The sequence below is a fragment of the Prionailurus viverrinus genome, chromosome D4 (assembly GCF_022837055.1).
Source record: "Prionailurus viverrinus isolate Anna chromosome D4, UM_Priviv_1.0, whole genome shotgun sequence".
Classification (NCBI taxonomy): domain Eukaryota; kingdom Metazoa; phylum Chordata; class Mammalia; order Carnivora; family Felidae; genus Prionailurus; species Prionailurus viverrinus.
Genome location: NC_062573.1, coordinates 7,063,984 through 7,090,988, shown reverse-complemented (window position 1 = coordinate 7,090,988; position 27,005 = coordinate 7,063,984). Strand labels below are relative to the sequence as shown.

General features: G+C 57.4%; 1 protein-coding gene and 1 long non-coding RNA gene across 4 annotated transcripts in view; one reads left to right on the top strand and one right to left on the bottom strand.

The window, feature by feature from the left end:
* Positions 1-147: 147 nt before the first annotated feature.
* Positions 148-26,887, bottom strand: LOC125150173 (uncharacterized). 2 transcript variants are annotated; one of them, XR_007146251.1, is made up of 6 exons: positions 26,512-26,887; positions 26,252-26,327; positions 20,490-20,643; positions 6,761-6,950; positions 4,801-4,934; positions 148-1,326 (listed from the first exon to the last, which is right to left on the bottom strand). It is a non-coding gene; the product is annotated as an uncharacterized LOC125150173 (long non-coding RNA). The 2 variants fall into 2 exon arrangements; XR_007146252.1 differs by having other exon boundaries at positions 26,587-26,887.
* Positions 5,068-27,005, top strand: part of DAB2IP (DAB2 interacting protein) — a 188,604-nt gene continuing 166,666 nt past the window's right edge. The window contains exon 1 of one of the 2 annotated variants that reach the window (XM_047829648.1): positions 5,068-5,178. In XM_047829648.1, coding sequence (XP_047685604.1) covers positions 5,139-5,178 — 40 coding nt within the window. In that variant the 5' untranslated portion in view covers positions 5,068-5,138. Of the gene's footprint in view, positions 5,179-25,773; positions 26,085-27,005 lie in introns of those variants that run through there. The other variant, XM_047829645.1, reaches the window with a different exon arrangement.

Sequence of the window (27,005 nt, the reverse complement as noted above, 5' to 3'; positions counted from 1 at the left end):
ACCCCCCACCCCCCCCAGTAGAAAACCCTCTGTTTTCTCTCCTGGTGCCCAGCCTTTTAAGGAGAAGGGAGGACCAGTCCAACCAGATAAGTATTAAGATACTGGGAGATACACACGTCGGGAGACACAGGCTCTGGTCCTCGGTGAGAGCTCCCTGATCGTTCGCTCCTAAATCAAGACAGGAGGCAGTGGCGAAAAATAACAATTATAGCTAATGCTTAGTTCTTCCACAAATATTTCATTCCGTGCATAGTTATTAGGGGTCCACTGCACTGGCCACTGTTCCAGGTGCTGGGGGTACGGCATGGAGGTTGCATGGAAGCCAGGGCAGAAGACAATACATAAATATATAATATAATGTCACACGGTATGCTAAGGGCCAGGAAGAAAACTCAGGTGTGGGGGAGGGCAGGGGTGCATATAGAGTGATGAGGAGGGGGCGGGGCAGGATATCTTAGAGAAGGCGGTCAGGGAGTCGGCATTTGACCAGAGACCTTAATAAAGAAGGGGTGAGGCTCTAGGGGAATCTCGGTCTGGGCAGAGGAAATGGCCTAGGTCTAGGCCTCCTGGTGACACAGCCATAGAGGTCTCTTACAAAAGGCAGTCCAGTGGGGCTGTGGGGGAAGGAGAGAGGGAGGGAGGGGTCTGGGAGGAGGGAGGGGAAAGGGAGAGGGGGAAGGAGGGGAGAAAGCGGAGGGAGAGAGGAGAGGAGGAGGGAAGAGTGTTGTAAGTTCCATCTGCATTAACTCGGTTCTCCTGCCAGCCCTCTGGGGACCTGGGACCGTCCTTATCCTACAATTACAGATGAGGAAACAAAAGCACTGAGAAGTGGAGTCACTTGCTGGTAAATGGGGAGCTGGGATTTGGACCTGCTCAGCTTAGCTGTCCTCGCCCGAGAAACCCAGCCAGGATGCTCCAGGACGGACCCCTGGCCTCCATCTGTTTGTGTTCTAGAAACGGGCTATTCTGGGTCAGCTCAGAGACCCGGGAGGAGCTGGACGCTGTGGGCTCCCCACGGGCTCCATTTAGGCTTTAACAGCAGGATTCAGCTAGAAAATCAGAACGCAGGACAGAAAAGAACTTGAAAGCCCTCCTGGCCCAGAATGTTGGGTATGCCTTGCAGTCGTGTTGCCTGCCCTTACCCCTTGCATCTGCCTTGGCGAACTCCTCTTCATCCCTCACCGTCCAGTTGGGCTGGCCCCTCCTCTGCAAAGGCTTTCCTGATTCTGCTGACCAGATGGCTCCTTGTACGTACACTCTTCCAGCTTTCAGATCCCTGGGTTTCAATTCTTCTTGTAGGCTTCTGGCTCCCCGGCTCAGTCCAGCCTAGGGTGTGGCCGGGGCAGAGAGAGTGAACGGGGCAGATATAGGATCATCCCCATGCCAGCCTGCTGGCCTCACCCTCCCCAGCAGGGAAGGCAATGAACAAGCTGACCACCAGGTGCCCAGCGTCAGGCTCCCCCTCCTCCGGCCCCTGCTTGGTGATGTCCCTGCTCGGAGCCAGAACTTGGGGCCAGCTGCCATCAGCGACTACTTAGTTCCCTTTCGCTACACAGAGCGACAGGTCACGTCTGGAGCCAGGGGGTTCCCGCTGCCGCTGGAGCCGGGCCTCGCAAGGGGGCTGGTGCACTGGGCTGTGTCCGGAGCCCTAGCTCCCGGGTCTAGACCCACTGGCCCCACTGCCCCGCCCAGCTCCACCCAGGGCCTCCGGGACATCTCCATGTGTCTGTGTCGATTTCCCACCACACAGTTCCACATCTCCATCCTCAAACCCTCTCCTCCCGGGCCTCCTCCCGGCTCCCTGAACAATCCGCAAGTCTCAGAGTCCTCCTGGACTGTCTCTTGTCCCTTCCTCTGTGTCTGATTGTCCAGCAGCACCCAGGGCCCTACACATATCCTGAGTGCATCTGTCCTTCTTCGTCCCCTCTGTCTCCCTGCATCCACTCTGGCCCTCCTTGGGCCACTTTGCTCGCAGCAGCCTTTCATGTCACTGTCCCGCTTCAGCCCGCTGTGGCTCCCACGCTCCCCTGGCCACAAGGCCCTCCATGAAGTGGCCTCTGTAGCCTTTCTCTTGCCTCGGACTCTTCCCCTGACTGTCCACCCAGACCCAGACACGCTGGCCGTTGCTCTGCCCCTTCAGCTTGCCACGATCACTCCCGCCTCAGGGTCTTTTCAGTAGCTTTGCCCCCTGCCAGTTGCTTTCCCCCCACTAACATGCTGGTCAGGTCCCTGCTCAGAGGTCACCCCCTCAGAGGTGTCTCCCCGACCACCTGGCTGCATGCCTTGCAGCGCTCTGTCCTGCTCTGTCACGTGGCCTTGCTTAGCTCGCTGATGAGCACTCCTCTCTGACATTGTATGTATCTCCCCCGGCTGCAAGAGCAGGGACGAGGCCACCCCAGCCCCCGACATAGAGCCGGGCACGCAATCGGCACCCCAGAACTGTGGGCGGACTGAGTCAAAGAACCAGATGGAGTTCGAGTGCCCTCTGTCGCCACTCTAGGAGTGCCCAAATGCTGGCACTTTTTGACCTGGACATTTCACATCTGGGGTTTTACCCTAGGGAGGTCGTGAGACAGACGTGCACAGAGCATGTTCTAGATACTCCTCCCAGTGTTGTCTGTCACATCCTGAATGACCGGTGACAACCTAGGTGTCCATCAGGAGGGCAGTGGCTCAAAGCAGGCAAATGGGGTCCAAACAGGAGGAGACGGATCCGTTTGCATTGTTGTGTCCCCACGGGAAGGACATGGAGCCCCGTGCCCGTGACACGGCCCGTTTGCTGTAAAGGAATCCCTGAGCTCAGAGCTCTGGTTACACCAAAACATATCTGATTCATCAAAACAGAGAAATGGATTGGAAAGGTGGGAGCCGCCCGTCTAACCCAACTCTGATCCTGACCCATGAGAAAGCACGTGCCAGGGAGGGAAGTGCCTGCCGCTGCCTGGGGAGGGCCCGGCCTCCCTGTAATTAAGGCAGCGGGAGGTTGGAAGCCTGGATCATCGCTGGCAGCCAAGGTTGGAACGGAGGGGGCAAGGGTGACCCGGAGGCTGGGCCGTGACCACGTCAGCAGCCACTAGCTGGGCGACACAAGGCGGCTGCGAGGGGCCCGGGGGGTTACCTTCCTCCCTGCCACCCCTGGCCCGGCCCCTCCCGCCAGCCTCCCCGCTTGTCTCCCTGTCCCCCGGCTCCTTCCTCTTGATGTCCCCTCTGCCTCAGCACCAGTGCCGTGTCTCCAACAAGCTGGTCATCAAGGCACATCTTCTCACGTTCTCACAGTGCTGTGGGGCAGAAAGCCTTCCCTTCCCCCCTTCCTTCCTTCCTTCCTTCCTTCCTACCTTTCTTTCGTGTATGAGAACGTTCTCCTGCTCTAAGTGCAGAGCATTATGAAGACTGGGAAGGGGCAGCTGGCGGGACTACCCAGCATTCCTTGGAAAGGAGGCCGCTCTCTAGATTGCCTTCTGAGGCTGCCCGATGCCAGCTGAACGGAGCCGACGCTCCGAGGCTGTCATGACCTGTTCTCACTCCAGCCCCCACCAGCCCATCTCCCCGACATTCTCCCAGACTCGTCATTCCCATCGCATGCTGCCTTCCTGCCTCCATCCCCTCTGCCTGGGATGCCCTCACCTTCCCCTGCTCAGCCCCTCTGTCCAGTTCACATGCCTCCTCACCCAGGCAGCCTTCCCTGATTGGGCCAAAATGGCACACTTCTCCCACAAGCCTATGGCCTTGGTCTGTATTCTGGGTCTAACGCAGATCGAATGAATTACTCCCCCGGCCCCCCAGCACCAAGGCTGTAACCTCTCTGGGGTCCAGGCCTGCCCTGGAGGCCACCCACAGCCTTGGACAAGTCACTTGCCCCATCTGAGCTGCACCGTCCTGTAAAACAGGACAGCCAGAGTTTCTGCCAAAGGGTCACAGAGCGGTGTGTGAGACGATGCAGGTAAATGCCCAGAAGAGAGCTCCGCTCAGGTGGCTGCTCCGAGTGGGGTGCCCGGCGTTCCAGCTGGTCCTGCTGTGACAGGGGCCAGGGAGGCCTTTCTATAGGACAGCCTGGGATGTGTCGCTCCCATGGACCATCCTCAGGGGCAGGCCTGAGAGCGTCCTTGTGAGGCCCTGCCTGACCCTCTCCCGACTCCCCCTGTCTGCCCTACCTCTCCTTCGGCCACTGCTGAAGTTCAACCACCCGGAACGCATGCGGGGGCACTAAACACCCCACGAACCCTCTCGGCTCAAGGTTTCTGCACAGGCCACTCCCTCCACCTGGCATATGTTTCCCTCGTTCCTGCCTTCACCTGACCGATTCCTATCATCCTCAGACGCCCATTCCTCCGGGAAGCCTGCCCTGACTACCTCCCACAGGCAGGTGAGGCACCCCCATTGCATGTTTCTGCGGCACTTCCCCCACCACCGCTTTGCAATGCCCCGCTGACCCGTGAGCTCCGTGAGGTGAGGCCCTGCGCCTTGTTCCCCGCTGGAAACCCGGCTCCAGGCACGGTGTCTGGCGTGGAGTAGATGCTCAGGAAAAAGTTAATGACTAACTGAATGGATGGATGAGTCAATTCTGCACCCCCCACACTGCAGGAAATGTCTGTGGAACAGATTTGAGTGGGAGGTTCCAGCAGGGCCTGGGAGAAGCCCCTGGGGTTTGGGCGCTGTGCGGTGAACACAGGAGACCCACCATCCATCCCCGCCCACGGGTGGGTCAGCCTGCCCCCACCCCCCCGGCCCCGCCACAGACCCTGCCCCCCCCCCACCCCCTCCGAGCCAGCTTCCAGATGCTAAGCCCCAGCTCAGCCTTACCTCTTAGCTTTTCCGTCTGCACAGCCGGGCCAGATCCCCGCAGCCAGCGTCGCCGGCAGCCAGGCCAATCTTCCCGGCGTCTTCCTATTTTAGACATCTCGCTGCCTCGGTCCCTTCTAATGTTTCCAGCCCGGCTGCGGGGGGAGGAAAAAGAGGTTACTGCTACTTTAAATGTACTGTATGAAGGCGAGGGCTGGAGAGGGGCCTGCTTGCAGGAATACCCAGTCATCTAGTTGGAAAAACCGCCAGATGGAATACAAAAGGAGAAACCCAGACGCTCATGGAGACAGCCTTGGTTCATAAATCAGGTGGGGCCAGGGGCTGGGGGCCCATTCGCCATGGAGCCCGATTCCCTCCTGGACCAAGACGACTCCTACGGTAAGAAGGCTCTGGCCCCTGCAAAGTGGCAGAGTTGGGGATTCAACAGAGCTGCTCGGCACTTTTCTCTGCTTGCTGCAGGAATCCGAGTTGATGGGGGGAGGCTGTCAGGCGGCTGGGCACTGTCTGCTCTTGGGGCCTGGGGGTGGGCACGGGTGCCCGGGGTTAGGGGGGCACAGGGCTGGAGGGTTCCCCGGGGCAGAGCCACGGGCAGCCCCTCAGATCTGGACATTAGCAGGGTCAGGGGAGGGAGAGGGACTTTGGGCTGCTTCTGTTGTGCTCTTGGCTCAGAAGGAAAGGAAGGAAGTTTGCAGCCCCCCTGCCTGTCTGCCTCGCTCCTGTCCCCAAGCCTGCCGGGTGCTGTGGGGAATTTAATTAGCGAGATCCTGCAGATAAATATAGATGGACCAGGCATCAGGAACGCACCCTGTAATTAAAGCCAGGCTGAAAGCGCGCCCCGCTTTACAGGGCCCCAGGGGCCACCACCAGGGAGCTGCCTTTGCCCCTGCTGCAGCCTCCGGGTGCCCGGAAACCCTGGGCAGATTGTTGAGGGGCATTTGCCAGAGACGGGGGGCCCTTGCCGAGAGCCTAGGAGGACTTGTAGGAATGGCTTGGCCGGGACAGGTTCTGCAGGCTTGGAGCCCCGGTGGGGGGGGTGGGCACAGGCAACTGAATCCCCTATTGCTCAGCCCCGCCAGGCTGCTGTACCCTTGCCTGGCATGCCAGTGTGCTTTGGCTGTCTCTGGGCAACGTGCACATGAGGAAGGCAGGAGGGCAGGGGTGCCTGAGGGACCGTGGCAGGGTGTGGGGGGGGGGCGGCACAGCAGGTTTTAGGGTTCAGCTGGGAGAGGCCCTGTGGGCCTAGAGGGGGTGCAGTGGAGAAGTGGCCTCACCCCAGCTTGGATCAGCCTCTTGGGGTCCCGGGTCCCCCCGGGACCACAGTTCCTGCTGAGAAAACCGAGTTCTCCCTCTGGACCCCACTCCCACCCCCACCCCCACCCCAGCTAGGCCTGGCCTCCAACACACACTCAAGGCCAAATTTCCTTCTTCCTGCAGGAGCTCAGCTCTTTCCAGGGAGAGGGGCCCTTGGCCATGTTCGGAGCTGCAATCCTCCGGGGAGCTTGGCAAGGCCCAGCCCCCTGGCACATTTGGGCAGTCAGGTGGCCAGTGGACGCATGCTGGGTGACCCCAGTGTGCCAAGCTCCGTGTCAGGCTCAGGGGTTCGGAAATGAAGGGCTCAGGCTTAAGGAATAGTTTGTGCTTCATGAACGGAGGGAGGAAAGAGGTGGGGGAGGGAGGGAGGGAGGGAAGCAGAGAGGCCTCTGTCCTGGATGAGCTCCCAGCCTCGAATGGGAGACAGACGAATGATATGAGGCCGGGGTCAGTGATGAGCGCCCCAGGGAAGGTTGGGGGGCAGGCAGTCTGAGACACGTGACAGGCCTACCGGCCCCCAGAGGTGCTCCCCTGAAGCTCAGGTACAGCGATGCCTGGATGTTACTCCACGGAGGGCACAGACCTTTCTCTGGGGGATCAACCCACGGCCAAGCAAGGCTCCAAATGCCCCAGGACTCCATCTCCCTACCTGGCACTCTTGGCCCCGACGTGCTGTTTTCCTGGGTTTGCAGCAGCAGCCTCCGGGCAGGGCAAGGCTGGTACCCTGGGAACGGAGACTGCTCGCCCCCTGCTTGAAGGTCCCCGTGCATAGTCAGCACGTGGTGTTCACCTGTTGTGGGAGCCTGTGGCCTTCTGAAGCTGGTCAGGCAGTAGGGCACCTAGGAGCCGAGAAGAAGAGGAAAGGGACAGAGGGAGCCTTAGGAAGGGGTCAGGCAGGGACGGAGCAGAGCCCAGGCTCTCCTCGGGGGTGGCCCCAGGTCCAGCCCAGAGGGGTCTGGCTCCAGCATGCCTGGGAGGGCCAGAGCTGAAGGGCTGTCCTGCCGGAGACCTGGTCCCGCCGGACCAGGCCGGCAAAGGAAAAACTGTGGCCTCAGAGTCACTTCCTCTCTGAGCCCTGCTTCTATGTCCATTCATTTAACAGAAGCCACTTTCAGGTCCTGTACTAAGTTTGGGGGTTGGAAAGATAAGTCATACCTTGTCTCTGCCTTCGTGACGTTTCCAGGCTAGTCTGGGAGAGAGGAAAGTACTCTGATGGGGGAGGCCAGGGCACTGTGGAACCCCTAACCCTACACAAGGAGTCGAGGGAGGCTTCCTGGAGAAGATAACTCCTCCACCGAAGAAGTTGATGACTCTCTCCTTCGTGAAACCTTTCTTCACCTGGCTCCTGGGATAGACCACTCTCCTGATTTTCTCCCTCCTATTTCTCAGTCTCTTCTTCTGGCTCCTTTTCTTGGACCCTTCCTTATTGCTGCTGCCCACATGGTCCCTTGACCAAGGTCTTCTGCTTCTGCCTCCCTGCGAGGTCTGACTCTTTCTCCCTCACCCACTCACTCTCGGACTGATCTGAACTTCCTCGCACTCACCAATTAGTTAGCAGCCCCAGGGCCTTTGCACATGCTGTTTCCTTTGCCTGGAACACTCTTCCTGTCATTCTTCACTAAGCTAACTCCTCCTCCTGCTCCTGTTCCCAGACTCAACTGAAAAGTCACCTCCCCAGAGATGCTTTCCCTAGACCATGTTCCCCCAACCCATCCAATGACCTCTCACTCTTAGTTTCTCTTTTCCTTTATAGGGCCTGTTTCTATTTGTACTGTACATTATTATGTGTGCATGTGTGTGTGCTTAAACTCTACGTGTCCCCCGGTCCCTAAGTTCTCAGCTGTTATCCCCAGAGCATAGCTCTCTGTCTGTTGTGTAGAAAGCATCCAGCCAGTACTTGTTGAATGAGTGAGTGAACAAATTCAGTCGGCCCAGGCCAAGAGGTGAGGAAAGGCATTCCAGGCAGATGGACAGCAGGTGCAAAGGCATGGAGGCTGGAGAAACTTCTGAGGTTTCTGCCACATTTCCAGTGAGGGTGGTGCTTTGGGTCAAGGTTGACAAGCTGAGCTCCTTGGAGGACTCAGGAACTTCAGTGGGTTGGAAGGGGAGCAGCTGGAAGGGGAGCTCTGGGCCCCCCTCCATGCTTCAAGCCAAGCAAGAGTCTCTTCCACCTGGTGGATATCCCAAGCTTTGATTCCATTCACCCGGTGCTCAAGGTCTGAAAGGAGTTTGGCCTTATCCCCTACCACTGACATGAATGTTCTGGAGTCTGGGGCCATATTGAGGGTGTCTTAGCAGACAGGGCTGAGCAGCGCCCTATCGGGTGGTCCTGAGGTGAGAGACCCTTCGAGCAAGGCCAGTAGGGGCTGACAGCGAGAGGAGTGGCAAACACAAGAACAGGGGTTTCTTTACACAACAATCAGAGGCAGGAAGGCAAGAAGCCCTTTGTGGATGGGCCTCAGTTTTCCCCGTGTGTAAACCAGGGCAAGGGTCCGACAAGATCTGACTGACCCTCTCTGGGGTGGGCCCCTCGGCTACACGAAAAGTGCAGCTCAAACACTTCCTTCCCATCTTTCCAACGGCCGGGGAAGAAAACAGGAGGGAGGCCTGACCGTGGGCAGAGCAGGAAGCAAGCCACAGAATGTAGAACATTCTTTCTTCGGATTCTCACAGAGTCCTGCCACTGCCCCGCTTTGCAGATGTGTAGATGTGGCCTTCCTGCCACGCACTGACGCACACCTTGCTCCTTCCCCAACACGGGCATGTTTTTATCGGCTGCTCACTAGCCTGACTCCCATTTAAGACCATGAGACCCTTGAGGGCAAGGGCTGTGTCTTTGCTTCGCTACTGCATCCACTGTATGAATGAATGAGTGAATGAATGAGTGAACAAGCGAAGAAGTGAATGAGTGAGTGGTGTCAGCTGCATCCTGCCCCTGACAGGCTCTGTGCCCCTCCTCCCCTTCTCTGGGCTGGTTTCCTTAGCTCATTCGCACTCCGCCGCCCCTGGATGTTCCAGCTCTGACCCTCTGAGATTCTAGATCCGACTCGGCCCTTGGCACCCTCTTCCCTCCCTGTGGCCTGAGCCTCATCCTGGCTCCCTTTGTCATCAGGTGGCCTGGACCAGGTCCCTGCTCCTTGCTCAGCCTCAACTTCTTTGCCTGACAAATGGGCAGACTGGCCTGTGCCCTGCTTGCCTCCTTGGCTGTCTCAGGGCTCCAGCGGAGTGACAAGGTCAAACTTATGAGACTGGACGCCTGTTGGGGGGGGGGGGTCCGTGATTCATAGAGGGAGGTGGGCTCAGACGGACGGCTGGGATCAGTGCTCCCAGAAGGGGCTGGTTGCTTTGGAAATCCTGGGGCTCAGGATTCCAGCAAGGCAGCTCAGAAGCTTCAGTTTCTTCCTGATGATAACCAGGAAGGACACCTGCCCCAGTTGGGGGGGGGGGCCGGAGGGGGGCGGATGGGGACGATTTTACAAACTTCCCAGTGTTGCAGGCATGAAAACCCAAGCTGTTGTGTGCGTGTCTTGTCCAGGTGGCCCTTTATGCACTTTGTCTGCTTGAGTCCTCACAACAAACCTGCTGGGTTGCTGTTAGCTCCATTCTCCAGATGAGGAAACTGAGGCCGGGGGAAGTAAAGAGATGGCCAAGATCATACAGGGAGGTCAGTGATTTGAACCCAGGCTGCTCCAGAGCCTGGAGCACTCTGAGAGCCAGGTCACTGAGCTGGAGCTGCCACCCGGGAGGCCCATCCGTTTCCCTGGGGGAAAATCCTGCCTCCTCGGGATGGGGTTGTTGAAACGGCTCTGGGGACCAGCCTGATGGGCCAGAAGCCACAGCCAGAGGCGATGTCAGCTCAGCTGGGAACAGGGAGCAGCAGCAGCAGCTGTGATCAAACAGGGTCAGTCTAAAGAGAGGGCTATTTGGGGCTAGAAGCTGTCAGGGGTCTGACGTCACCACTCCCCGGCCCTTCCTGTGAGCGGAGGACCCGAGGTGTCATCCAATGGGTTTGCCTCAGCTGGTGACAAATAGACAATCACCATAAAATAACAGCTCTGTGCCCGGCCGTGTGCCTCACATTCATCACCTCGCTTCCCCTATCCACCACCCTGGGAGGTCGGTGTTACCATTCTTGTGTTAGAGACGAGCAAACGAGTTCAGAGAGGCTGAGTGACTCACCCAGGGTCACACAGCTAGTGAATGGCAGAGCTGAGAGTCAGGTGGCGGGCACTTGCTCTGAACCAGTGCCACCAGGCCCTTCTCTGAGGCCGTGTCTATGCGGGTGGATCGCGGGGAGAAGGGTACCTCTCAGGCCTGGCCTACCTCTCGAGGACAAGAGCCTGGGGCCTCTCCCTGGCTTGGCCACTCAGCTACCTCGACAGGTCTTGGGCAAAGACCTGGGCCGTCAGCAAGCTGCAGTTTCCCTGTCTGTGAAACTGAAGTAATGATACCAGCCTAGCCTCCCTGGGGGTGGGGAAAGGATGCCAAACCCCGGTTCCTTCCATCTTGTTCTGGGTTTCTGCCCTGGGCTTGCTGGCAACTGAAGGAGCAGGAGAAGCCGCACTCCCACCTGAGGCCTTTTCACAGGGGAAGGAGGGAGGCCAGAGAGGCAGAGTGGGGACGCCATTTAATGAGCACCTACTATGTGCCAGCTGTGTGCTGTTTTCCCCATGGAGCCACTGGCTCCTCACAGAGGAAGGAACAGCCCCACTGCTCAGATGAGACAATGGAGGCTTAGCAGGGCCCAAAGCCACCAGCGCCAGCGGGGGCACTCATAATTCAAACCCAGGACTCCAAGACTGTTGTACTTTTTAAAAAAGTTTTTGTTTTTATTTTTGAGAGAGAGAGAGAGAGAGAGAGAGAGCACAAGCAGGAGAGGGGCAGGGAGCGAGGTTGGACAGAGCATCCGAAGCGGGCTCTGCGCTGACAGCCGAGAGCCCGATGAGGGGCTCAAACTCACCAACTGTGGGATCCTGACCTGAGCCGAAGTCGGATGGGTGCTCAACGACTGAGCCACCCAGATGCCCCCAAGACTACTGTGCTTTTGTCCACCACTCTGGGCTGCTCCCCGAATACTCTGGCCCCCAATCCAAAACCCCTCTGGGTCCCAGGGAAGCCTCATTCCGGCTGGCCAGTCATGCCTGGGCCTCTGACCTTCCCCAGCTGGGCAGGTGGACAAGGGGTGGAGTGCACACACACACACACACACACACACACACAAACGCCTTCTTGCCCCATGGGACACTGGGAAGAGGCTAAATCAGGAAGAATGGTCAATAAAGAAGAACAATGAGGATGGACGGGAGGGGCTTAAATCATTTATGTACCCACGCCCGAGCGGCCCTACAAGAAGGCCAGGGAGTGGGGCCCAGGGAGGGGGATGCGGAGGGCAGCCCCTGTGTCTGGATCTGGGCCAGGCAGGGCCAGGAGAAAACTCAGGAGAAAGGAGCTGGCGTCCCCCGGGGAGAGAGGCTCCTGGTGGGAGAAGGTGGGGGGAGCTCATTCGGGAGCTCTTATTGTTTAGAAAGCAAAGACACTCTCCCCTGTCCTCCCCTCCCACTCGTGGTGGGCCCCCTCCTGAGCTGCGCTGTGCTGAGTGCACAGACCCAGGCTTCCATCCCGGGCCGCTTGGCTCTCTGGGCCTTGACCTCTTCAGCGGGCTGGGGACAGTAGGAGTTTTGTGAGGACCACGCCAATACATCATTCCTTCTTAAGTTGTCCTGGATGGCCACTGCCTCGGGCTGGCCCAGCCTAGGACTGCTATGGCGTTTCCTTCTGCCGGCTGGATGTGCCCTGGGTGGCCGACACCACCCCAGGCCTCCTGAAGCCAGGGCTGTGTCCCTCCCAGCCGGGATTCCTCCCCGGAGGTCACTTCCAGAAGCCCAGGGAGGCTGGAGCAAGCAGAAAATGGCCCCAGCTGTGAGGAGGCCAAGGGAGAGGGTCTTTGGGGGGCCTCCTGCCCATCCTCCATTCCACGATGGGAAGATGGGGGCCGGAGAGAGAAAGAGCCAGAACTCCTCGAGGTCCATTCTACCTCCTGCGTGGTCCTGAGACCTGCCTTAGCTCCAGCTCCCAGCCCCCACCTGAGGCCAGGCCCCACCTTGGACTCTTAGAAGGGCTGCCTCACCCCCTCCGGGCTCTCCCCAACTCAACCGGTGTCCCAGACTCATCTTCCTCTGTGTAGCCAAGGGGACCACTCACCGGCATCTTAAAGTCCCCCAGGGCACCCGCTACAACAGATAAAGTGTAAACTCATTCACATGGCCTCCAGGCAGTGCACTGCCTGAGCCCAGGATGGTGTGACTGCCCTCGTCTCCAGCCACGCCCCATCGGCATGAATTAATCCCTGCCCTGAATGTGCTGTCTTTCTCTTCCTCCCTCACTTCGCACTTGCTGTGCTGCCTGCCTGGACCACCCTTCCATCACACCTCTCCCTACTATTTCTGCCCCAGCCTGGCCACTCCTGCTCATCCTGGGTGTCAGCTCTGATGTCACCTCCTCCAGGAAGCCTTCCCCGACTACCTCGTTTGAGCCCATGGGCACCCTGGGCCTCCTGCTGTCCCGCCACACACTGATGAGTATAGTCCATTGGCTTCCCTGCCTGTCTCCACCTCTGGGCTGTGAGCTGTTCCACCAGCCAGACCGGAAACTTGGAGGCTGAAGGGGGTGGGGTGAAGAAAGAGGTCAGGACGACTTGGCCTCTGGCCTGTGTGGCAGGAATGTTGGTGTGGGGGCATGTGGGCGGAAGAGCAGATTCTGGGGAGTAGGGGGATTGATGTCCTGGGCTTGCTGTGTCTGTAAAGCCTACGGGCCATCGGTGAGTTTTCTACAGAAGACTCTATGACGGTCCTTCCAGACCTGACCTCTGGAGAGGCCCCAGCTCCAGGGTGGAGGACAGAAGCATCTAGGGTCTTCCCAGCTATGTAAGGACCACTCCTTTCCCTAGGTTTTGTGGAACCTTCACTCAACTGCCCAGCCAAGTCCTGCCACCTCCCCCAGGAAGGCAGCCCTGATCAGCCTGGCTATGGCTGCTCTATTTTCTCCTCGACTGTATCCTCTTGGCCCTTACCACGTCATCTAGTCTTAAGGCATCTCATGAGCTATGCCTTGGAAGTCTTCAAGGTGGGGCCACATCCCTCTGTCTCTTGAAGCCTCCACATTGTCCTGTACAGGGATCCCCCCGCCAACACAGACACACATGGGAAAAAGCCATGTGGCCCGGGAGCCCCGCCCCTCCCTGGATAGAGCTGGTTCCCAGCAGTCTCAGCCAGCGGGATTCTAGGGAAAACCAAACAGAAGCCTTGAGAGGCTTTGGGTCAGGCTGACTCAGGCGAGCAGAGGGGAGAGGCAGGCGAAGGGAGGGGTTCATTTCTGTCCAATCCAGAAGCATGTGCCGGATGGCTGGATCCTCATAACCCCCGGCCAGAGGCACTCTAGCCAGTGACCTACATCCTGGCGTGCCTGCGTGTGTGTGTGTGTGTGTGTGTGTGTGTGTGTATGTGCACATGAATGCATGTTGAGGGCATGAGCCTGCGTGAGTAGGACGGTGTACATGTGAGTGGGTCTCCATCTTGGCTGGCCGTGTCTGCAAAAGCCCATGAGTGAACTTGTGAGCCCGTGGGAGGGTCCCACATGCCCCCCCCCCCCCCCCCGCCCCGTAGTTTCCACCCACTCTGCACCAGAACCAGCGGGTCTGGGCTTCAGAAAAGCCAGCTGAAGGCTGCACAGTTCCTGAAATGGCAGCTGGGGTGCCTTTCCGCCAGCCCCCACCCCCACCTCTGCCCTGGACTCTCTCTCCCTTGACCCAAATCTCAGATAAACAGCCTCACTTGCTTTGGCTAATGATGGGGTAGAAGGCGGCTGCTAGGAGCAGCGGCAGTGGAGGGAGGGGAACCGCTGTGTGAGGCTGAACCACGAGGTAGACAGAGAGGTCAGGAGGGAGGGTGCGTGGCTGCACTCTGACCTCCCAAAGCTGAAGAGGGGGGTTGCATTCAGGGCCTCCCTAAGGGGCCCTCTGGGGGGCTGCTTTCCCTCCAGGTATCTTCCCAGAGTTGGGGATGGGGACGGATAGAGAGGTGAGGCCCATCCTTGACCCAGTGGCCATGCCAACTCCATGGCCTGGAAGCCAGGGTGCACGGGAGGGTGCCTACTCAGAGAGCCTTGAACTTTGCCTTTCGCCAGCTCTGTGGAGGGTGAGTAGGGTAGCTGTGTGCTCTCATCTGGGGTTCTTCCCCCAGACTGAGCCTCGGATAGCTTGGAGGGGATGGACAGCCCCCCCCCCCAATCTCTCTCTCTTGCTCTGTTTCTCTCTGTCTCATTCTATCTCTCACTGTCTCTTTCCATCTCTCTGTCTCTCACTGTCCCTCTGTCTCTTTCTGTCTCTCTGCCCCCGATAGTGATTCTAAGGGGCAGCCACTGGAATTGGAGGAAGAGGGTGATGGAGCCTGGGGGGCCCATGTTTGATCTATCTATCCATGTATCTATGTATCTGTGTATCTATGTATCTATCCTTGAAGTTGAAATACAATGTTATATCAGTTTCAGGTACGCATGATAGTGATTCTTGACAATCACATACATTACGAAATGTACTTTTGTGAGCGTACTTACCATCTGTCACCAAACAAAATAATTACAACATTATTGACTCTATTCCCCACGCTATGCTTTTCATCCCTGTGACTTAGGTGTTTTATAACCGGAGGTCTGCCCCTCCGAATCCCCTCTACCTATCTGGCCCATCCCTGCCCCCCGCCAACCATCGGTTTTTCCTCTGTGTTGAAGAGTCTGTTTCTGTGCTTTTTCTCCCCAGAATCCCTAAGACCCCCCAATCTACACCTCTGTGCAACAGAGTGTCCCCTCCCCTGAGCCAGGTCAGCTAAGTCCGGGTGGCTGCCCACCTGTGGGAGGTCACAGTCCCAGCAGGAGCCGCCGAGCCTGGGGAGGGACTGAGAAGCTGAGAGGGGAGCCAAGAAGGCCGGTTGGGCTCCCGGCCACTCACCCAGGCCTGCTCAGCTGGTCCCCAGTGCTGAGGCTCCAGAGGTCTCCGTTCCCCAAAGTCCCTGCAAGCTCAGCTTCTAGGGAGAAATAGGAGGGCAGGAGTAGGTGGCTGTCCATCTGAAATTGGCCAGGAAGGGCAGCGCATCTTGACAAGATAAGCCAGCCAGCCAGGGAACAAAGACAGGGGCGGGACACCGCACAGCACATGGAACTCTCTCTGGAAAACCCATTTTACAAAGGAGGCAGCTGGGGCACAGAGACGTTTGGTGATTAACCTACTAGGAAGTGGCCAAGTCAGGATTCGAACCTTGGCCCGCTAACTCCAAAGCCCGCATGGGTCCCACCGTGTGCCAACACACAGTGCCCCGTACGCCCAGCATTCCGGGCAGAAGCAGGAGGGGCTGTCGCCACCTGCCTGTCCCACCCGTTACGTAGATGTGCGGGCTGAGACTTGGGAGGGCCAAAGCCGTCAGGTGAAGGGAGGAATCAGGGCACCATGCAGTCAGAGCCGGCTTCGGGGAGAGGCAGCTGGCACGGGCAGCAGGGGAGAGCCCCCACAGGTAGAGGGGGTGGAGAGAAATGAGATTTAGGTAAGTGGAGGGCAGCAGGGAGCGCACCTCAGCAGGAGAAACAGCAGAAGCAAAGGGACTGAGGTGGGAATGAGCTTCTAGAGGGTTTGGCCGGAAGCCTGGGAGTGACTGCTCGGAAGGCTGGGGGGCGGGCGGGGGAGGGGGATGAGTGAAGACGTGGCAGGGGGAGCTTTACCCTCAGGTCGGACCTTCAGCCTTGGCACTATTGACATTTAGGGCCAGACAACTCTGTCCAGCCGGCTGTCCTGCCCCTCCCCCAGCCCAAGTGGTGACAATCAAAAATGTCTCCGGCCATTGAAAAATGTTCCCTGCGTGATAAAATCGCCCCTGGTTAAGGATGACGTCCCGCAGTAAGCAGGAGCCCTGGAAGGGATTTGAGCAGGGGAGGGGCAGGGTCCAAAATGTAGCCAGCAATCGCCTGCACTCCTGCCCCTGGTCCCTGCCCCTCAGTGCCCACCTCGTCCTGCAGCCGCCCCAGGCTAAGTGAGTGTGGATGCCCACTGGATGCCAATGCAGATGCCCAGCTGAGTGGTGGGACAAAAGGGCTTGTGTTTGGGGATGGAAGCTCCCCCTCCCCCACCGCAGCATGGGGGGTGGGAAGGCAGTGATCCGAGAGCCAAGAGGGGCTGCAAGGCTGGGGCAGGGGCTGTCAGAGCCCAGAGTTGGATAGAAAGGACTAGAAGGGGGTGGGGAAGCTAACCTTCTGCTTGAGTTCCTGTTCACAAACAGAGGGCCTAAAATCAAAGCATCCCAGCCAATCTGCATGGACTTTCCAACTCATTCTGACCCCATGGTCCTGGGGGTGAAGGGGTCAAGGGCTGCATTCCAAGCTGGGGGCCAGGCCAAGGTGGGAACAGCCGGCCGCCCAAAGCCCCTATTCTCTTCTGTGCGCAGGATATGTCTCAGAGCGAAACAGGACCACATGGAGGATGTTGAGGGAAGGTAAGGGCAGGGGAGGGGGTGGTGACAAGGGGAAGGAAAGCCCCACTTTCACAATCTCCCCCCTCCCCCCTGCCCCAAACGAGTGTGCAGCCAGATGAGCTTCTGAAATGTGCACTGATCTCCCCATCGCTCCTGGCTCCCCACGACCCTCAGGACCAGCCCACAGCCCTGGGACAGCCTTTCGAGGGTGCTTGTCTCACTCCACCTGCCACACGCCCCCACCCCGCAAGTCCACACTTCAGCCACGCCCAGGGACTGACAGCCTCTCCAGGCCTCTCTTCTGAGCCTGGGGCGCCCACATCCTCCCACCTGCAGTGTCCCCGAACTGGGCTAACTCCCACACGTGCGTCGGTGCCCTTTGGTGACCCATGCCTCCAGGAGGCGGTCCCAGCTCCTGCGATTGCCAGTGCTGATTGCTCCAGGACGCAGCTGTCTTTGTGTGTGAAGCCTCCGTCCTGGGCCCGCACCCCCTGCAGCCGTAGGCCTGGCAAAGAAAGCTGAGCATTTTAGAAGGAAGGAGAGAGAGGGAGGGATGAAAAACATGTTTTTAGAGAAGGGAGAAGACAAGAGAGAGACAACACATAGGCAGCAGTGGGAGGGGACTAGCCTCTCCTCACGGTCACCAGTGAGTGTGCCCGGCAGGCTGACCCCACGGGCCTGTGCGGACAGGCGGGTATCATTTCTTTGTGCTCACGCTCCCGGACAGCTCATCGCTCCAGAGGCAGGGCCTTGGGCACAACCTGGCCTTGCTGCCATGCCCCTCCTGAGTTTGGCCCTGGGTGCCCCTATCAAGGCAGGACAGGTGTTCAGGGGGACGGGGACACCCAGGGAGGGACTTAGCTGACCACCTGCACTGCGGGTATTGTCAGCCATCAGTGGAGCTCAGATTCCGTAGTCCTAAGAACCTCAAGAGTCAACAGACTCTGGCCAGGCCAGGGGTTTTCCAACTGTTGGAAGAATCCGGGGGGTCCCAATAAGATGCCAAAATAAGAGAGACCCCCCCTCTTCCCCGAACTCAGCTCCGCTCAGAGCAGCCGGCTTTCATCTGACCTGAATACCGGGCTTGCGTAAAATTTTTCGTTTGAAACGAGGGTTCGGTAGCTCCGTCGGTTTGAAAAGAACCCACCTCCTCAAATAGATGGGGAGGCCAAGGCCGAGGGAGGAATGGAATGGCAGAGCCACGTCAGCCTCCTGGCCCTTCCTGCTGGAACCCACACCTCTCTGCTGAGAGCATGAATGTGATTGAAGAGTAGGAATCTGGAAGCAGGTTTGGTCTGATAACACCGAATGGCGGCAAAGGACACTGGTTGCTGGGGTGAGGGGGGTGGGTGGGACAGAGGAACTGCTCCAGAGTGGGAAGGGAAGAGCTGAGCTGGGTGGCTGGCCACCGTGCCCGCGGTTCACTTGCACTCGACCCGGCCCGTTTCCAAAGCTGTTCAAAGATGCTACACAGCCTTCCTGGCTTCAGCCAGAGTAGCAGCAGATAGAGAATCAGAATCTCAGGGGCCAAGCCTCAACGCCTCCATTTACTCACCTGACCTGGGCCAACTTAACCTCCTCTTGAGACTCAGTTTCTTCCTCAAGAAAATGGGACTAACGATACTCCCATATCAGAGTTGTTGTGAGGGGTACATGAGAACACAGAGTAGGGGCTGAACAGGTCCTGGTGGGCTCAGGGTCCTTCCTTGTACATGAACTTGAGGGAGCTCACAATCTAAGGATCAAACCCCAGCTACGCCCCTTACTAACTGTGTGACTTGAGGTGAGTGTCGTAACCTCCCTGCCTCGGCTTTTGCATCTGTAAAATAGGCGTAACAGTCGCACGCACCTGCCTGATGGGAAGTAATGAGTTAATAAGCATAAAGTACCTAGAACGGGGCCGCCTAAGTGTTTGTTATCAATCTTTGATTTCAAACAATAGCAGAGACTAGGTCTTGCAGAGGAGAGAGCCCAGAATGGGATAAAAGAATGAATGAGGGCATGAATGAATGCAAGAAAAATGAGGGTTCTCCCAGGGAATGCCTTGTGGTCGTCACCCATTAGTGGTGCCTTCCCGCGGCTGCCCTTGGCTGGGACCGCCCTGCCACCCGCTCCCTGTGGCTCGACCCCCTGCATTTTTCTGCAAACACACAGGAGTAGGATTCCATTTCGCCCCTAGATGACTTTGGGTGATAAAGAAGAAACTTCAGCCTCTTTGAATTGAATCTTCTCTCCAGAACGTGTAACAAACCTGGAAATTGGAATTGCCCTGGAGCTGATTATTCTGGGAGGGCACCTCCTGGCATTAAAACTAAATTAGATCAAGGTACCTCTGTTATTAGCAAAATAATTCCCCACGATTACAGAATGCAGCCATGAATCCTGATGGCAGATGAACTTCAGGTGACTTACTTGAGACAAATAACTGTGCAAAAATCACAGGCTCATCTAATCGCTTCTCTGTAGCGTTGCAGTCAGGTAATTATGCTAATGGTGATAAGAAATCACCTTTTGTGGTCTGGGATTGGGAGGGCTTGAGACAGAAATGTGTGTGGCAGATATTACCTGCTTCGAGCAGGAGAGGCCGGGCGCCATGTTTGATTCTCAAATGGGCCATTTCTGGGGAGCTGGTTTGGTCCCTTGTCAACTGGGGGAGAAACCTGTTATGCAGTCAGAAGAGCAGTGGCTTCGTTATTCATCTCTTTTCAGATCATCCTAATATAGGAAATTGAATTTGTCTAAGTTCCACTGTTGAGCATGGCAATTCCAAGAAGCAAATTAAACTATAAAAGCTCAGGACCTTTGAGTCGGTTCCATTCAGCGAATGTGTATTTGTGCCCGCTGGGTGCCCGGCACTGATCTAGGCACGCGCAGGGGGCACGTGCCCACATTTCAGACGGTGCCTGGTGCTCTCTGAACATGGTCTCTCGTCCCCTTAGCAACCTGACAGAGGTGGTACTGTCCCCATTTTAGAGACACAGGAAGCGGAGGCTCAGAGATGTGAAATGACTTGCCCAAGGGGCGGCTGCTACTGATTGACGGAGAGGATTATGTCTATTCTCCCAGAGAAATCTGGGAGGCCTCCTGGAGGAGTGGACCTGGGGAGGGCATGGTAGGGTAGTGGAGGAAACAGTGGGGCAAAAACTCAGAGGCAGGAGATTAAAGCAGGGGGCGGTTTCAAGGATGGGAGATGGGGTTGGAAGAGCGCCCGAGGGTCAGACAATAGAGACCTCAAATGACAACCAAGCGTTTGGATAACGGGAGGGATACAGTGGAATCTGAGCGGTACCTGGGCTACAGTCTGGGCGGTCCACTCGTGGGCAGCTGGCAGGAACAGGGTCAGAAGGTGATAAAGGATGATAATGGATGATTTTTTGGTATAAGTATGTCCCCAGTGTTGCATAAGACAGACTTACGCTAAAAAATTATTCGTCGTTTATATGACATTCACACTTAATTGGGCATCTTGGATTTCATCTGGCAATCCTAGCCCAGCTGGCTTCCGGGTACCAGCTGTTTCCTCTGCCTGATACGACTGTCCCTGATGGGCACACCTCCTGGCCAACTCCTATCCACTCTTTGAAGCCCTGAATTCCTCACTACTGCTGTGGCAACATTTATCACCCGCTATGATCATTAATTTCTTATGTAATTCTAGTATCTATCTAATAGCTGTCCCTCCTCTGAGCAGCCAACGTCACTTGCAGCCACATAGGAAAAAAAAAAAAAAAAGTTAAGGCCATGCCTCACTCCATTTCCGGACCCCATTCCCACCCCAGATTGCCTCCAATTTCTGCTTCTGTCTCAGGATGAGCCAGCCTCGCTGCCCCTCCTGAGATCTCGCCTGCTTCCGCGAATATCACTCACCTCTCCCCCTCTTCTGGGTCATTCCCGTCAGCAGGACGCACAGCAAGTGCCTCCCGTGCTCCCCCTCATGGGCTGGGTTTTCTGGGAGGCAGGCTCTGAGACATATTCTCTCTCGTGCAGGGGGTTTTTCAGGGACTGTTCCACGGCTCAGCGCCTGTAGGCGGGAAGGGCAGGAAGCCAGACTAGGCAGAAGAAGTTGACCTGTCAGGTAGTCACAGTGTTGGCCTCTGCCCACACCACGTGGGGCCCGGGAAGGGCCCGGAGCAGGGAAGGCCCTTCAGAGTTGTCCTGAACCCTGATCTGGGTTGCACATGACAGCATCCACCCCTCCCCCACCCCAGAACATTCCAAGCTCCTGGGTGTGGCATTGAGGGCCCCTCATGCCCCAGCCCTGCCTCCTTTTCCTACCCCCTCTCTCACAGCTGCTTGCTTGGAACTCCCTGAGCACACTGGGCAGCCTCACACTGCCATACTTTTGCCTGGGCTGTTCCCCCTTCCCCTGGCTGATGTCTCTCTCTGCTCCTTTAAGACACGCTCAGAGGCCATCTCCTTAAAAGCCTTTCCCGGGGGTGCCTGGGTGGCTCAGTTGGCTCCGGGCACGATCTCACAGTTTGTGGGTTCGAGCCCCGCGTCGGACTCTGTGCTGACAGCTCAGAGCCTGGAGCCTGCTTCGGATTCTGTGTGTGTCTCTCTCTCTGCCCCTCCCCGGCTTGTGCTCTGTCTCCCTCTGTCTCTCAAAAATACATAAAACGTTAAAAAGCCTTTCCTGGAGCCACTACCGCTCAGGGCCAGCAGCCCAGCCTGCGGTGCCAGGGCTCCCGGGGCCACCCACCCACCTCCGTCATGAGCACTCTGGGGGCTCCTGCCATGTGGGCCCCGGGGTCCGTGCACAGGGGAGCTGATCCGTGGACAGTGGTGGCGTTGACTTCTCTTCCTGGCAGTTGACCCTGACTTGGGCACTTGGGGAATTCACGGAGGGCAGGGATGGAAGGAAAGCTTCCAGGCTGACTAAACCGGGCATGGCTGTGCCCCTCGGAACAGGGTCACCCTGGGAACCAGAGCCATCCTCCACTTCAGGGTCACAGATGTGTGGTCCACTCTGTCTAACTCCGGTTGCATTTTCTGGCGGTGGTGAGGTTTACACATCTCTGCTGTTTGTCTTCTGTGACCCTCACTGCCCCCCTCACACATCCAAGCTTCCCTTTGTTGCCTCCTCTCCCTCCATTCACGGCACCCCTGCCCTGGGTTCCTGCCAGCCTGGGTCCTCATCACATGATGTCTCCGTCGATGTCATTTTGAATCTCACCGCCATCATCAGGTGAGATAAAGTCAGAGAAATGTCCTTCCGTTTCCAACCGGGAGGCCATTGGTGACCTCCCTGAGGAGCCCTGACATGGCAGACCTTACTCTGGGCAGCGTTCCGCCTTGCGTGGCCATTTGCATAGGACAAAGTGCCACCAGTAGCCTGTGTCACCAGGATAATATGACATTGTCCAGTGAGATCTGGATCAAAGAGGATCGGCTCATTAGTTCAGAAAATCTCATCTGAACCCGTGAAGCACACGGTGTTGTTCTTTCCCAGTGACCACACAGCCCTGTGGACTCCCTGTATTTGTTTGCTCGCACAACATGTAACACCGGCCAATTCATCTTCTGGAGTGTGGACCATCAGCAATTTGCCATCCTGTACGTCGCCTTGACAGAAGCTCCCGACGAGTGGACATATGTGGATTTTGCATATATAGTGCCGACAACGCATTTGGTAAAGCGCCTGAGACGCGTCCCCGGGGAGGGTGCCGCAGGCTCTGTCGCCCCTACAGATGGAAGCTGGCGAGGGAGAGACAGGTCCAGATTGAGATCCCTGGGCTACGTGCGAGAACAGATTGGAGGGGGCCAGAGTGGACGTGGGGAGACAGGGAGGAGGGTCTCTGGTTCTGAAATGCTGTGCGGCCCCTCACCCAGGGGTGACACAAAGGACAGGAGGAAAGAGCACCAGGAGCACTAACTCGGGGCACACTTCTGCCCCTCCCACCACCTGGGCCAACTTCCAGGTGCTTGTGTTTGTGCAGAGCTGGAGAACACTCCTTGGCGGTTTCTTCCCCCGCCTCCTCCTTTCATGGGAAGCCAACTGGGTCCCTTCCACCTTCCCCCGCAAACATCCTCCTCTTGGCCAATATTCACATAATTGCTACCTGTTCCCCAAATGGGGTCACGCGTTTTGCCTCTATTACCTCACCGAATCTTCGTGAGAACCCTTTGCAATAAGCCCTAATCACATCGTAGTTGTGCAGACACAGAAGCCAAGGCTCAGAGGAGCCTCGATGTGAACCCAGGTGTCTCTGACCCCAACAGTCACATGACCTCCCAAGAACACTGCAGTGAAGACCAGGGAGTCAGTCGGCACAGTGGGATCGCTTTCTTTTTGAGGGCTTGGCATGACCCTTTCTCGTTTCTGAGTGTTTGGGTCCACCCGCCCCCTTTGTTCCTTCATGCAACCTTCCCGAGGCGAGGTCTTATGCAGGTGACAAGGTTCGTGACCTGGAGGGGCTCCCAGTCTGCCCGGGGAGGAGACAGATCCACAACCAGGTGCAATAATCCACAATGTGATAGACCCGGACGGGGGTGGGTGGATGCTATGAGAAGCCTCTGCCTGGGAGAGTGGATGAGGCTGTCCACGGGCTGAAATGCCAGCGCTGGACGGTAACAGAAGCGGTGGGCAGGGGGTAGGGGCGGGCACTCCAGGAGGAGTAAACAGTTTGTGCAAAGGCATGAAGGCATGCCAGAGGTTGAGGGGCTTGGGAGCTCTAGTTGCACGGAGTGGGGGAGTCTCGGCTGGTTGGGACTAGGGTTGGGAGGATCCCGGGGGAGTCTGAGGAGCAGGCTAGTCACGTTCTCGAGTTTTACAGAGCACTTCACCATGAGTCATGCTTTTGTGCCAAGCGCTTCGCAGACGTGATGGCCACATTATTTAAATCCGGAAAGTGGAGTTCAGAGCAGGACTGCATTTGATGTGGATTTTATATTTTGTACCACCCTGCTTGCTCCGTCCCTTTAAACAAAGGTTATGAAGGGGGGCGCCTGGATGGCTCAGTGGGTTCAGCGCCCGGCTCTCGATCTCGGCTCAGGTCATGATCTCGCAGTTCGTGAGTTCAAGCCCCGCGTCAGGCTCTGCGCTTATGGTGCAGAGCCTGCTTGGGATTCTCTCTCTCTCTCTGTCCCTCTCTGCCCCTTCCTCATTCTCTCTCTCTCTCTCTCACACACAAAATAAATAAACATTAAATTTTTTTTAAAAAGAGGTTTTAAATAAAAGGTCGCAAAGGGTAAAACAAACACCTAAGTACCTTGACCCAGGTCAAGAAATGAAACCTTAACCAATATGGATGAAGCCCCTTCCCACCATCCTTCCCATCTCCCTCTCCCCACGCCGAGGCAAACACTTCACTAAATGGTGTGTTTATCACTCTTCTGAATTTCTTCATACTTTTGCCCAAACTGGGCATTCCTGGAAATATATGGCATCGTTTTGTTTCTCACGTTTTAAAAATCTCCAGGAATGATCTCATCCAATGTGATCTTCTGGAACTTGCTCCCCATCCCCCAACCTAGGATTCGTAAGGAACCTCCATTCATTTTTCACTACCGTATAAAACTTCACTGACTGATCCACCCTTTGTTTGTACCTTCTTCCGCTGATGGACACCGAGGCTGCTTCCGATTCTTTATGAGGATTAAACACTGTGGAGATGAGCAAGCCCCAGGTTTATCCCAGAAGCCAAGTTCTCCGGGTCACCGGGGTATATTACCCATCTTCAACATTTCCGGATGCCGTCAAATTGTTTTCCAGGGTGGTGGCCCCCATTTCCCCTTCTCCCAGCAGTGTGTGAGAATTCCATGTGGGCAACGTCTTCATCAACCCTCTGGCCTCCTACCTCTTTGCTCTCTGCTGATCTCAGGGGTGTGCAATGCCGCTTCCCTGGGGTCTTATCTTGCATTTCCCTGATTAAGAGGGAGGTTCTCTGCGAATTCATATGTTTCCTGGCCATGCACGGTTTCCCTTCTTCAAATTGCCTGTTCCTATGTCTTGCTCAACTTGCTCTTGTTTCTTTTGAGAATCGATTTGTAGAAGATCTTTGTAGGTTTTGGATACTGTGTCCCAGGAGTTTTATACTTTAACGAAGGGTATCAATCTTTTCCTTGATGGTTTGTGCTTTTGGGGTCTTTAAGAAATCTTTCCCAATTACACAAGTTCTATGTGTTTAAGTCTTGAATCCACCTGGGATTGATTTTCTTAATGCATGGCGTGAGGTAGGGACTCCCCCTCATTTTTTCCCTCACATGGACATCCAGTCCCTCTGAAGAGTTCACCCTTTTCCCAGGGACTTGTGACACCACTTTTGCCACATGTCAAGTTTCCATTCATGTGTCGGTCTATTTGTGCAGCCTCCGTTCTAGTCCACTGGCCTATTCATCTATAAATGCATTGCTTTATCACTCATTACATGAACATGCCCACCAGGCTTTTTTTTTTTTTTTTTTTTTTTTTTTTTTTTGCAAAGACTTTCTCACATGCTGTCTCTTGGGCTGCTAAGACTCCCTTATGCAGAAAGGAAACTGAGGCACAGAGGTGAGAAGACTTGCCAAGGTCACACAACCGGAAGATGTTGGATTAGGGCTTCTGTGGGATTCCAAAGCCACCCTGTCCATCTACCCCATATAGCCCAGGCTCGGAGGACCTCTACCTGACCCTCTGGCTCATCTCATACAGGATTTTTCACTCTTCCTTCTTTCAACAGGTAGCTCCCGAGTCATGTGAGTGTGCCAGCTTCTGAAGATGTTGGGGCTCAGATCTCATTTCTGGTGGGGGGGAGGGGGGCCTCTCCCCAGTGCTGGAGACCAGTAGGAAGGGTGGGACCCTAGGTGGACATTTTATGGGAAGTGGGCTGAAGCCTGGGGGACAGCAGGAGGAAGGCAGGTGGAGTTTCAGAGTCAATTTAGAGAGCCCCATGTGGGGCGCGAACTTGGGGCCCAGGGCTGCCTTCAGAGAGACGCCGGCTTCCCCGGGGGGGGGGGGGGGGGAATTAGAGGCGTCCACCCCCCCCCCCCACCCCTCCCGCCCTCGCCCTCCCGCCTCGAGAGGCAGGAATGTGAAGGATCAGCTTTCAGCAGAGCTGCGGCTGCCTTTCCGGGGAGCTCCCGGTGCAGGCCCTTCCCGAGCGGCCGAATTAACTGGTTCTGTCTGTCCAACTGGGAGAACAGCTCCGGCTAAAAATAGCGCCCTGCCCCGCGCTGCTGGCCCGGAGCCGGGGCCGCGACTGTGGGAGTCCCGGGCCGCGACAGTCCGAGGAACCGGGGGAGCCCCGGACGCCCCACCCCGGGCCTGGCCCAGTCCCGCCCCCGAGGCCGCGGAGGAAGCCGCGGGCACGGTGCCGTCCCCACAGGTGCCGCGGAGGGTGGCAGGCCAGCGGGCCGAGGAGCGGCCGAGGCCGTCCGGGATGGGAGCCGGCTGCGGGGCCTCCCGTGCGCTCGCCTGGGCCTCCCTGCCCCTGCTGGGGCCTCCGGCCGGCGCGCTCTGCGAGGACCCGCTCTGCTGCCGAGGTAAGGCAGGGCCGGCGGCGGGCGTGCCCCCGCTCTTCCCGGACACTTGGCGGGGGCCTCCTTCTCCTTCCCCACCCCGGGCCCGCGGCGGGGGGCGAGCGAGGGAGAGAGGCCAGGCATCCGCGCCAGGCTCCGGGAGTGAAGCCAGGCGCTCTCTGCAAACTCACCTTTAGTTTGAAAAAGTCTCAGTCCGGCCACCACGTCTGAGAAGCGTTCGCTTCCCTTCGGCCTCAGTCTTCCTGTCTGGAAAATGGGAACAACAAAATCGTCAAGCTTTAGCGTTCGCTGTGACCCCGAGAGAAGTTGGGGGAACCCGTTGCCGCCGATCGCAAGCGTTCTGGAGAAGTTGGCCCGAATCCAGATGGGGCTCTGGAGAGTTTATGTTGGTGGGAGGGCTGCAAGGGCCTTCCCCGGGACCTTCCCTCACCTGCCATCCGGTCCCAGAGCTTTGCACCCGCAGCAGCCCCGCGGCCCCCGCGGTCGGGGATCCAGGCAAGCTCACCGCGAAGTGTAAGGGGCCCGAGGACGCGCGCGAATCCTTGTGGGAGAGGAGGGTGTTGAGCAGAAGAGGGGTGGGCAGAGTCGCGGTGCAGTCCTCAGACCTGTACCCCCCCAGCCCCCAGCCCGAAGCCGGCATTTTGTCTTTGACGTCCCGGGGGCTGGGGAAGGAGCGCAGCCCGGCCGCACGGAGGGCCTCGGCGGGCTGGCTGAGACGGCCGGCTGGGACCGGGAAGGGGAGGGAGGGGAGCATGTGGCCCGGCCTGGATCCCGGGTCCGAGAGCGGACAGGGGGCGTGTGCCGAGAGCTGAAGGGACCGGACTTGCTCAGTCTGGAAGGCTGGCCGGGGCGGGGTGGCAGGAGTGGGGTCGATTGGCCAAACAGGTGCGCCCCCGCCCCGCCCCTCCCCGCCTCCGCCGGGTC